At 39.3% G+C, this 12,425-nt stretch overlaps 1 protein-coding gene across 4 annotated transcripts in view; it reads left to right on the forward strand.

The window, feature by feature from the left end:
• GALNT13 (polypeptide N-acetylgalactosaminyltransferase 13) overlaps positions 1-12,425 on the forward strand; it is a 338,848-nt gene that overhangs the window by 202,067 nt on the left and 124,356 nt on the right. For all 4 annotated transcript variants that reach the window (XM_075933419.1, XM_075933416.1, XM_075933417.1 and 1 more), the window contains one exon: positions 3,470-3,650. In XM_075933419.1, coding sequence (XP_075789534.1) covers positions 3,470-3,650 — 181 coding nt within the window. The remainder of the gene's footprint in view (positions 1-3,469; positions 3,651-12,425) is intronic.

Consider the following 12,425-nt stretch of genomic DNA (forward strand, 5'->3'; position numbering starts at 1 on the left):
GTTGAAGGTTGCTACTGAGTGTTCAAAATTAGTAATGAACCATGAAGGCTTCTGAAAATTCTATGATGTCACCAATATTCAGACACAACTAAATGAATTTACTTATTAACTTATCAATCCAGTCAATTATCACTATGTGAAAGTTACTGGAATAATAGCACTTCCCTACCTCCAAGGATGTTGGGTGGATAAATATATTTTAAAAGATCGAGTGGCAATTAGATACTGCATTAATGGGGGCAGGGCATTAATAGGTCTGATAACACAAAACTCAAGAATAGAATCTCTCCATTACATTTTTATATGCCTTCACTTGAAGGAGGCTGTAGAACAAAACCCCCAGAACCTCCAGACATAAATTGAAATTAAAGTCCTACTGTACAGTAAGTTAAATGAAAGGAGTTGTAGCCAGTTAGTAAAATGTCACTGAAAGAAATGAAATTATTGTAGTGTGAAGCAGAGTTCACTTACTGGTCATATAATTGCACAATTCCAGACTTCTTTCCCACCCAAAGGTGTGTTCAACTGCAGTTATATGACTAGCTAGTGATCAAAACAAAGTACTAACAGGTTGCTTGTCATCCCAATTATGGTCAAGTCTATACAAATTCCATATAGTCTTATATGATGATAGTAGTCCATTTCCTTTAAAGCAGTTTACAAAAGGAACAAAAAAAGACTGAAAGGTTAAAATTATATTCTTCACAATGGGAAGTAGACACCTCTGTAATCCTATGCAAAGTTTCCTGGAGAAGAGGTTATATCAGGGCAATGAAAAGTTCAGAATACAGGTTTAAAACAAATATCGTGGGAATTTCCTGGTAGAGAGTATAATCCGTGGGAGGAGGAATGGAGAATAATGTGATACTAACAGTGTATTTCAGTGTTGGTGCTTAATGAGAGGCATAATGTTGAAATAAATGAAATATAGTATTTTGGTGTTGGTTTATAAATAAAGACAGCAATATTTAAATATTCACATGCATTCCCTTTTTTTAAAAAAAAATTAGCAACTGTTCTGTAGAATGTCGACTTGAAGTTTCAGCTATATTGACTAATTGTCATTGAATATAAAATGCAAGAATGTTCCGTCGTTATTGCTGACCCCTCCAGAATACATTATTTAGTGAAATTATACCATAGGGTTTAGCCCTAATCAAATAAGAGCTACATCGTTACTATGGCAACAACATTTCTATTCCTGCAGTTCATTATGTCTATTCCAAGGAGTCCCAATTACAAAAAAGTAACAGTTCTCTTCACAGAGATTCCAGGAAGTTTTGTTTGTATATATGCATGCATGTATGTATTTATAATATTAGGAGGTGTTGTAAATTCATTTAATAAACTATGCTGTCAGGTGAGGAAAGTCAAAGTGATACATATGGGGAAATAGAACCTTGAAGAGTCTGATGGTTGCTGCCACCTTTTGCTTACAGCAAAAAGGAATGAATGTCAATGAAGTATGAGCTCCAAAGAAACTGCATAATATAGGCAATATGGAGAAGGGAGTAGTACTAAGGGATATGAGTAAGCATTGGGAGGTGAAAAACTGAGAGAAGTATAATTGTAGTAACCACATTATAGATTTATGCAGAGGTAATTAGTTGATAGAGTGAAAATGCTATATTAGAAATGTGACACTACTAAACTGCTTCAATTTCTGGAATCATGTCAATCTAGATTATGCAGTGGCAGTAGCACTACATACTTAAGATTGTAAATATTTTTGTTTAAATGTGATTCCTTCTTGCCCTTCATTTCCCCCTACTCCATGCCTCTGAAATTCACATTAAATCACAGCTTCAAAACTGGCAGGCAATGTCTGTGACCAGAGTGGTATTTTTCTTCCAAATTGTAGGGCTATTGAATACTAAAACATAGGAGGAGTGAATTATGACTCCCCAGAAAAATATGTTAAAGATTTTTGAATATTCCCAATGCTTTTTTACAAACAGCCCAAGAGGTTGAGAGGAAAAATCTGATTATTTAGGTTATTCTCAATGAGATCTACCACACTCAATCAGAAATTAGATTATTGGAATCTAATGTTAAAAAGTTATCATTTTAGACAGGAATATACATCAGCCATTGAGAGCTGATACCCTAATTTTGGCTCCTTGGCAGCTCCAGAGACAGTGCTGGGAAGCAGAAGGGAGACATGAAGGAAGAAACTATTCTCTCCTCAAGTCTCCTGCACAGAGACTGGGGAGGAGCACTAAGATTACAGGCAAGAAGATGTAATACACTGACCCATGAATAGTCCAAGAACCTTAAAATTATGTTGGTCCTCCTGGTGGTTGTTTTTTAGAACTCACTGTTATTCAGTGTTGTTAAGTCTGCAGAACAGATGAAATATTAAAAGCCTAGGATCACATTTTCCCCTCATTTATACCGGTGTAATCCACTGGAATTATGCTGATGTAACTGAATACAAAATTTGGCTCCAGGACTCTAGATAAACCAGTAGTTTCCACTTAATGGGGTTATCAGATTTTCTTCTGTTTATATAGGTTTCTTCTTAATAGCTTAAGGTAGTTGAGCTGCCTAGCTCACCATATATAGGACTCTGGTTTTGGACCCAAGGAGCATATGTTTTGGCCTAGTATTTCATGTGTGTAGCAGGATGTTGACTATGGTGTCTTTGTATTTATAGAATAGAATAGAATGATCAAGAACCATTGCACCATCTTCTAAGTGGCCAAAAGCACAATGCCAGTAAAAATTACCAAATCTCTTTTCTAGGGTTATAAAACATTATGAATTGGAGAGTGAACTAAAAAGACAGAAACATCTCTGATATCCTAAATTCAATCCTAGTGCACAGCATAATTATAGCATTCATAAATTAGGGTGCTAGAAGTGTGTGTGTTAAGTGATAGGGCTATGTCTACCAGTCAGGTAAGCTTGCACAAGATGACTAAAGTCTATGTGGTCTTGCACATACTTTATCATTAGTGAATTGAGTCCACGCTGTATGAAAATTGATTTATAACTCTCTGTATCATCCCATTGGAGTTGTGTGGCCCATGAGACATTTATCATTGCCCATGTCTAGGGTTGTTAAGATTCTGCTGGTTTTCGTCCGCATAAGTTTTTTTCCCCTATTGGTATTATTAAAGTGACACACATTGAAACAAGGGCATATGAAGTAAGGTGTGTGCTGATTGCACACAATATTGACTGTGAAAACTGTGTGCTCTCTGTATCCAATCAATAGCTGCTATGTATGCAAGTGCAAGTAGAGACACTACCCTATCTTGGGATGCCATACTGTAAGACAATCTTGTGGGCTTCTGAAATGAAGGAGGACCACTCATGGAGCCCACTCACTAGCTTGGTTGCCCCTCAATGCTCTATATACTTCCAAGGTGGAAAAAATCATTTTCTTAGAACCAGCTGCTTCTTGCAGCAGAATTTTTGCAAGGTATTTTGTATATGTGATTTCAAATATTTTGCCTTATTTCAGATTTGGCAGTGTGGAGGCTCCTTGGAGATTGTAACATGCTCTCACGTTGGACATGTGTTTCGTAAGGCAACTCCTTATACTTTTCCTGGTGGCACTGGTCATGTTATCAATAAAAACAACAGAAGACTAGCAGAAGTCTGGATGGATGAGTTTAAAGATTTCTTCTACATAATATCCCCAGGTAAGAAATCAGTTTGTAATCATTTTATGACATGTAGATCTAGCTGAAAAATGAATATGTGCATATATATTATTCTTTCTACATGTCAGTTTCAAGTGTTCAAATTCTTCTATCTTCTTTTTAAAAAAAATATTGCCTATTCAGACTAGAAAAAATTAAAGGCCTTAAGGACTCTTGTATGAGATCATTTCTATCATTTTGCTTTCACACCAGAGGGAAAGTTCTTTGGCTGTATTAAATCTGAGAAGAAAAGGAATATGCTCAGATCAGTCTTGCATTCTGTTAAGCCCTTGAAGGAAGTTGCAGCTGGTACAAATTAGAGCAGCTCCAGAACTGCTCTGCATTACTCCCTGGACTAGAGCAGTATTCAGTGACTTGGCAATAGAGGAGCCAAAATGTATCTAAATCCTCCATTTGATGTCATGCATAGACCCCACTAATAGTTCTCTCTTCTGTACATGTCCAGGAAAAGTCTGATGTTTTCACTTAGTCCAAATTAAGTGGTATATGAAAAACATGTAATGAGGGAATGATCATGTGTATCTTGCTTATTACTTTTCATACAGAAATTGATATGATGTAATAATGGTGAGTAATGTGTGTAAAATATTGTGTTTTAAACATGTTCTTGTGTTCATGATTATTGTAATTCAGTATTTTGCAAAAGTTATGATGTACAAATCTTTGTACATTGTTCAATTAACTGACAGAGTCATAGAGTATTCAGAAAGTAAATAAGCAGTATTTTCCTCTTATGAACAAAGCAGTATGCAATTTTTTCCCATGAGTTATTCAAATAATGCTTCCAAAATATATAGAATAACAAAAATAAAAGCATCAGGACACAAGCACACAAATATAACCAACATGTCATTTGAAACATCTGCTGAAGAATTGGTGTTCATAGCACCTGAAAGGTAGTGTATCGTGTTTAGTGTTAATGCATTTATTAAGGGCTCGACTGTGATGTTAAAATTAAGCCTCGAGCAAGGGGCATGGGGTTTGTTTAGCTTCTCCACAATGGCCTTGTTGAATGGTTTCGTCTTTAAGTGCTCCTTTATCACATCAGTGGCCCCACTGATAGTTTGACAGGCTCCCTTCTTCTGATATACTTTAAAATGTGTTTGCCGTTAGATTTTGAATTCTTTGCTGGTTCTTCAGATCCTTTCTTGGACTTCTTAATTATACTCTGATGATAGGACAGGACAAGAAGCAATGGGCTTAAATTGCAGCAAGGGAGGTTTAGGTTGGACATTAGGAAAAACTTCCTAATTGTCAGGGTAGTTAAACACTGAAATAAATTGCTTAGGGAAATTGTAGAATCTCCATCTCTGGAGATATTTTAAGAGCAGATTGGATAGACATCCATCAGGGTGATCTTCTAGATGGTGCTTGGTCCTGCCATGAGGTCAGGAGGCTGAACCTGATGATCTCTTGAGGTCCCTTCCAGTTCTAGTATTCTATGATTCCCTGATTCTGCTTTTACATTTAATTTTCCAGAGTTCATGCTCCTTTGTGTTTTTCTCAGTAGGATTTGACTTACAATTTTTAAAGGATTCCTTTTTGCCTCTAACCACTTTTTTTACGCCTAGGCCGGGTGACATTTTTTTGGTCCTCTTACTATTCTTTTTAATGTGTGATACATGATACTAGAGGCTCAGATTAAACATATATTTAAAATGATTTCCACTCCACTTGTAGGCATTTCATTCCTATGACTGTTACTTTTAATTTCCATCTAACTAGCTTTCTCATTTTTTGTGTAGTCTCCTTTTTTGAAGTTAAATGCTCCTGTGGTAGACTTCTTTGATATTTTTTCCACGCAAGATTGTTTACATTTAAATTTAATTATATTATGGTTGCTATTACTAAGTAGTTCAACTATATTTACCTCTTAGACCAGATCCGGTCTTTAATAGTGTCTGGAAACTATTTCTGAATCCTGTCCTGAGGTGATAGAATTTCCAGTGTAGAGAGAGCTGATATTCCCCCATTATTATTGAATTTTCTGTTTTTACAGATCCTGCCAATGTCCCTGATGTTTCACACTCACCATTACCATCCTGGTTAGGTGATAGGTATTATGTTCCTACTACTGTACTCATCTTGTATCACATGACGTTTCTATCAATAGCAATTCCATGCTACAGCTTGATTCATCTAAGGCTTCTATTTGACTCTGTGCTTTATTTCATATATAGTGCAGCTTTACCACCAACACGACTTATTCTGTCATTCCTACGTATTTTATACTCTGGTATTGCAATGTCCCAATGACTGCCATCATTCCACCAAGTTTCTGCGATGCCTATTATATCAGTACCCTCATTTAATACCAGGCAGTCAAGTTCACCCATCTTCATGTTTAAGCTTTTAGCATTTGTATGCAAGCACTTATAAAATAAATTACTTTTTTGTTGTTCACCATCACATGATGTAATTGAATGGGGACTCTTTCATTTAACTTTCTCTTCATTTTTTACCTGTACTTTATCAACTTTTAGCCTCTTATTTTTACTAGGATACAGAGAATCCTGGTTAATGGATCCTTCCCATGGGATTTTTCTGTCCAAACCGTATCTCCTATCTCCCAGGCCACCCCACCTCCTTAGCTTCAGGGTGTCTCTTATGACACCTTACACCGGGGCGGCCTGGGTGTTGGATGTCCTGTCCCTCATGGGAGAGAGGGAGGGCGGGACTTGAGCTGTTGGCTTCCTGCCACTTCTAGTTTGCATGCGTATAACATTAAAAAGATCACACTTTCGTTTGATTTAGGTGGTGCCCATCCATCCTGTATAGACTTCTCCTTCCACAAAAGATTCCCCAGTTCATAATAAATCTAAATTCCTCTTCCCTTCTCCATCATCTCAGCTATGCACTGAAATATGTAGTCCTGTCAGTCTAATGGCTCTTTGTGTTGTTAAAATTGACTTCCAGGACTTCTGAGCATGACCAAGCTGCATCTCATAATATCCGAAGACACTTGTTTTGTTTTTAACACGAATGTCTATTCTACGATGAGTATTATAGAAAGAGTCCCAATATTTGAGGCTTTGTCTTATATAGGTGCCAATTATTCCCTAGTCCCTGTCCCGGTTTTTCACACTTGTATCCCAAAATAGGAAAGCCTCATCTTTAAAAGCGCTCGCTATTACCCGAAATAGCGGATGTGCTATTCCAGCCTCCCTGTAACCTTCATTCCACGAGGGTTAAGGGGTTTGTCAGAATGGTGCCTTATTTTGAAATTTCAACCTAGATTCAGAATAAGCTATTCAATTTGCGTAGTGTAAATTGCATAGCGCAGGGGTTCCCAAACTTTTTGACACGGAGGCCAGTAAATCCATTCACGAGCTTTTGGAGGACTGGTAACATTAATTTGCATATTTGCATATTCATTAAGTAAATGATGACTATTGAAATCAATTGTTTCTGGTCCTCCCAAAGCCCCCAGTGCCAGCTTTAGCAAAGCTTATTGCCATATTCTTGCAATATGGCTTATTGCAATATTCTTGCCAGCAAGTTAAGGGAATATGGATTGGCTAAATGGACTGTAAGATGGATAGAAAGCTGGCTAGACCAGGGTTTTCCAAACTTTTTACTTTAGTTGGAACCTGTTTTTTTTTCAGTACTGTTTTTTGTGGCCCAAAAATATAAACACATTTAAAAAAAAGAATTAAAAATGAATACATTTTCAGTGTTTCACCCGGCTGCATCCTCCACCCAGCCTGGGCCAGGGCTTGGGGGACCTGGTGCTGTATGGGCACTCCAGGAGGTGGGAGCAGGAGCAGATTGGGGGTAGGGTATCTGGCTAGGAGGGAGGGTGCAAGGAAGGGTAGGATTGCCAGGTGTCCGGTTTTGTACCGGACAGTCCAGTATTTGAGGGTTCTGTCCGGGAAACAAATTGAGAAAATACTAGATATATTAAATGTCCGGCATTTTCTAATTAGGTACGTTTTATTATTATTAGGTGTATCAGTCCGTAGCTGCGAACTACCTGGCTGGTAGATGTGCTCACGCTGCGTGTGTCTACCAGCCAGGCAGTTCGCAACTACTTCAGGGAGGGTATGGGAGGAGGGGGGGACAAAATGGAATCCCCAGGGCTGGACTCACTCATGTGCCCGGGTTAGTCCCGCTACCTGCCAGCCGATTCGCGCTTCTCCCCCTCCCCCCGCTTCTCCTCCTGATCTCCCCTCATCCAGCTATGCTTCTGGTGGCTGGTTCTCCCCTGCCCCCACCAATCCACCAGTCTCCCACAGCCATCCTTGCTCCCCCTGATGACCCTGCCCACTCTCTGCACCCCCTCCCAGACGGCTGATTCTCCCCTGCTTCTCCTCCCGATCTCCCCTGACCAGCCCCGCTGCCCCCATCCAGCCCTGCTTCTGGTGGCTGGTTCTCCTGTCCTCTTCCTTCTGATCTCTCCCATCCAGTCCCCTCGCCCCCCATCCAGCCCTGCTTCCGCCGGCCATCCGCCTTCTCCCCCCCCCCCCCCGATCTCCGCTGGACAGCCCTGCTGCCCCCAACCCTGCTTCCCAGCGGCCTGTTTCCCCCCCCCCCCCCCCCCACACACACACCTCCTCCCAGCCCGCCCCATCCTGTTCCCCTCCCGGCAGCCACGCTGAGACCCGGTATTTTTTTCCCCACAGCTCGGTACTGGGCCGCAGCCCATAGTTTGGGAAATGCTGACATAGTGTATTCGGACAGAACGGTGCTGTCTAGACGCACCCCTTATGAGTATTCTGCCAAGACATTCATGTGCAAAAAATGAGTATGCTGAGAAAAAGAGCATCTGAACCCCTTAATTTTTTTAAAATCTGATTTAAAAAATTCTAAAATATTTTGTCAGCCTACCATCCAGTAAAAATATTATAAATAAATTAATGGAACAACTCCCCTCCAAATCAACATCAGCATATATGTCATGGAATAGCTATAGGATTTTTTCTTTTTTCGTCTGTTTTTCCTTTTCTGCTCTGAAGTAGAAGAGAAATGTAATAATGTGTTGAGAATGATAAAGATGCGGTTTTAGGGGAAGGAGTATGATATGCTTTACCTCTCTATTTGACCAAATTAAGGTACAGTTTTTTAAAAATTACCTACCATATTATGTGATATATTTTCTAAAAGAATGGATAATTACAAGTTCTGTTTTTCCATACAGTTTGATAACACATTAAGATCCCATTGCTAGGGCCACTGGAACATGTTACAATACATTGTTTTAATAATATCAATTAAAATGTACAGTTTTGTTTTATAGGGGCATGAAGCAAGGAAATAATAATACCTTGATCCTAGGAGTCTGCCATTCTAGATGCTTTTACATTACATCTTAGCAGCAGGTGCCCCAGGCTTACAAGGGTTAGTTGTTTAATTCAGTTAGGTGAAATAATGCACTCAAAATGCATGAGAAAATCACATTAACCTTCATTTTATTCTAAAATACTTCAAAAAGTACATTTTGAATTGGATACATTATTGGTAAAAAGCATTATTATGTAAATGGTTGAGATAGTGACATAGACAATAGCATAGTTATATTATTCTATTTTTCAAGAAGAGACTGGAATAAAATTACTGAATTGCAATTGTGATAGTGGTTTCTATCACTAAAGACAAATCTGTCAGCATTTCCATTATGAAGACTAGCCAACCAATGTCATTTTTATTTTACTCCTAGAAGCAACCCCCTATTCACTGATCTTGTAAAGCAGAATGCCGGGGCGCTTGGATATTTTGGGAAGAGGGTTAAATTCCATATCTCCCAGAGCCAATGTTGAGTCTCTTCATACCGTGATACTGTGATGCATGCCTTGTTGATTTCCTTTGTCCCTGCCCTCCCTCGTCTCATTCTGTTTTGTTTCTTGCCTACTTGGGTTCCCTTACCTCTCTGTTTAATGTTGCAATTTGCATACATAGAAATTCTAGAGTACAGTAGACTCCTACATTGGGTTTTATCTTGTGTACCTTCTTACATAATACTTCCACTGAACTTCACTGAATTGGATGAGAGAGGAATGTAGAATTGAGCTCAAGGAGGTCATCAACATACAAAATTAATTAAAAAAAGAAGCAGAATGGAAAAGTAGATCCAAATTTTGCCCATTTTTTACCAACTCATCTTGTTCTCCCTTTGCTCCCCAAATTTGTCTGTGTTTTCTTTCCACACTCTTCTCACTCTGTGACTTCTGTTAATCATGTGGGCCACTTCCCCAGAGGGACTTATCAAACTGCCATAAGTAATATGTTAATATGGAAACAAATATAGTGAACAGAAAAAATAAATTTTATTTAAGTGAGTATTTTCTGGCCAGTCTTTACAATGAAGACATTTTGGGGGAGCCTTGTGTGATGCTTACTCAGTGGGAGTTGGAGGAACCCAGTAGCTCCCAGAGGCATTCTACAACTAGAATCATAGAATCCTAGGGCTGGAAGAGACCTCAGGAGGTCACTGAATCCAGCCCCCTGCCCAAAGCAGGACCAACCCCAACTCAATCATCCCATGCAAGGCTCTGTCACACTGAGGCTTAAAAACCTCTAGGGATGGAAATTCCAACACCTCCCTAGGTAACCCCTTCCAGTGCTTCACCACCCTCCTAGTGAAAGTTTTTCCTAATATCCAACCTGCCAGAAATAAAGTATCTCAAGAAGTGAGCAAGAGGCAAACAGGCATTTTTCACTGGGGATTAACCTCAAATACTCACCAGACCCTGAAGTACAAGGCAGCGTAAAATTGGGATGCTAATTAGATTTAGAATTTCCCCACAAAAGAACTATTCAATTTTTTCCACATTGTGTATTTTAAAAGGGCCTAATTTGTTCCCTCGCATCACGTGTTTGAAAAGGACCTCAGACACGGTTATTTCCTAATTTGCCTCTACAGAATTTTTTCCCCCATCTTGTGAAAACACTGTGGGATTAGGTGCTTTGGATATGCATTTGGATTTTGAATGTACATGTAATTAGTACAGAAGAAAATACTGGAATGTGGAATGGAACAACTTACTCCATTCTGCAACATAATTATTCATGAGGATATCTTAATGTTGGTTCCTGCAGTGATGTATTATTTAGTGTGTGGATCTTTTCTTGATACGTTGAGTACATTGTTGATATCCTGCCTCAGGCAGGATGGGGGAACATTAATGAGCTTCCTGTATTGTAGAGTGTTTAAAAATTCCATTATTTAGCTAAATGAAAAATGGCTTATTTGAACGCCTTGACGCACAATGCTTTTGGATGATGGCTTTTTAATGGAGCACCTCTCCTTTAAGAGCTTAAATGTATGGACATTTTAGAGCTTCTTCATAGGGACTTCTATCTTGGACAAGAAGACAAATGGATTTTTCTCTTAAAAAAAAAAAAAGATTATTTTGAGGTCACATTTGGAATTTTTTTTTGTTACTATGCTTACTGTAACACGTAGAGCTTACAGGACACAGCACGTAGAGCGAGAAGTTATTTTCACTCTACCTCCCAAATCCATGCTTAGTCACCTAACTATATGTCACCAGGTTTTCAGAAATTACAAGCACTGACCAATTTTCTTGAATTAACTGAGATTTGCAGGCACCTCTCCTTTTGAAGGCAGGTCACTTGTACATTGATGTACAAACATAGATGTAAATAGGAGGTTGTCTTCAGTGCATAGTGCTGATCATCTTGCAGTTTGATGCCCTGGATCTGGATTGCCCTTTTCTGCAATGAACTCTGCTGGAGGGGCAAAAAGGAAGGGAAACTATCCAAGATATCCAATATCATTTCATGGTGGGATGGGAAGCTATTCCTTCCCTTCACAAAATGGACTGTGGGGCTAGAATCATCACAGAAAAAAGGTCCTTGAGCCCCATAGTTTCTTAGCCTTAGTTCCTGTGGGTTTGGCTTAACTTATTTCTTAGTGGGCATAATTAGGCAAGTAAATTGAAGGTTAAGTTGTAAATAGGGACTTGACAGACAGTATGTTGGAGTCAGGATGTGTGCGCTAACTAAGATAAGCAGCAACAGCCTGATGCTCGAGACTATGGACAGCATAAACTTGGAATGTAAAGATCAGGTTTCATGTGAGCAACACACGGACAGGGCATTCTTGCAAAGTAACCAAGCCATTCCAAAAATGTGTGGTGTAATGCATAGCAAATCCAATGTAATCAGTAAAATGTACATAAAGGAAGAGGTTGTCTGTGTAACTACAGATCTGACACTAAAGTGTTGATTGGTTGTATTGACAAATAAAGGAACCCAAATAGAGAAATCTAGAACCTGAGTGGTTTGGAGCCCTGAGTGGTTCTGGATAAGCCAAGTTGAAAAGGTCTTTGAGGGAATCCCAACAGTTGGCTCCAGTTGAGCACCGCTACTCGGAATGTGCCTTTTTTTATTTGTCTTTGGGATTCCCTTAAAGTCATCACTAGAGGGGGGAATCTGTGGGAACATTACTATAGCTCTAGCAAACCTCCGCAGGCCAACATGTGGGGTACCTCACTCTCAGCCTTGTCTCACCTCTCACTGTGTGTGTCTGGTGGGTGAGGGAGGGAGGGAAGACTCTTTTATCTGCTTTTTCTCAACTGAGTGTGGGTAGCTTGATTGCTACTACTGCTTCCTGCCTGACATCTTTTATTCTTCGTGCAATGTCTTATTTTGTCATCGGTTTTTTTTCTAGCCAACCCTCTTCACATTATAGAAATTTTTTAAACCCTGTTGCCTGCTGGAGAGCATTCAGAGTTCAAAATGTGAGCATTTTCATCTAAGATTAACTACAAGTGCCTGTGATAAAAATAAAGG

The sequence above is a fragment of the Pelodiscus sinensis genome, chromosome 7 (genome assembly GCF_049634645.1).
Source record: "Pelodiscus sinensis isolate JC-2024 chromosome 7, ASM4963464v1, whole genome shotgun sequence".
NCBI lineage: Eukaryota > Metazoa > Chordata > Testudines > Trionychidae > Pelodiscus > Pelodiscus sinensis.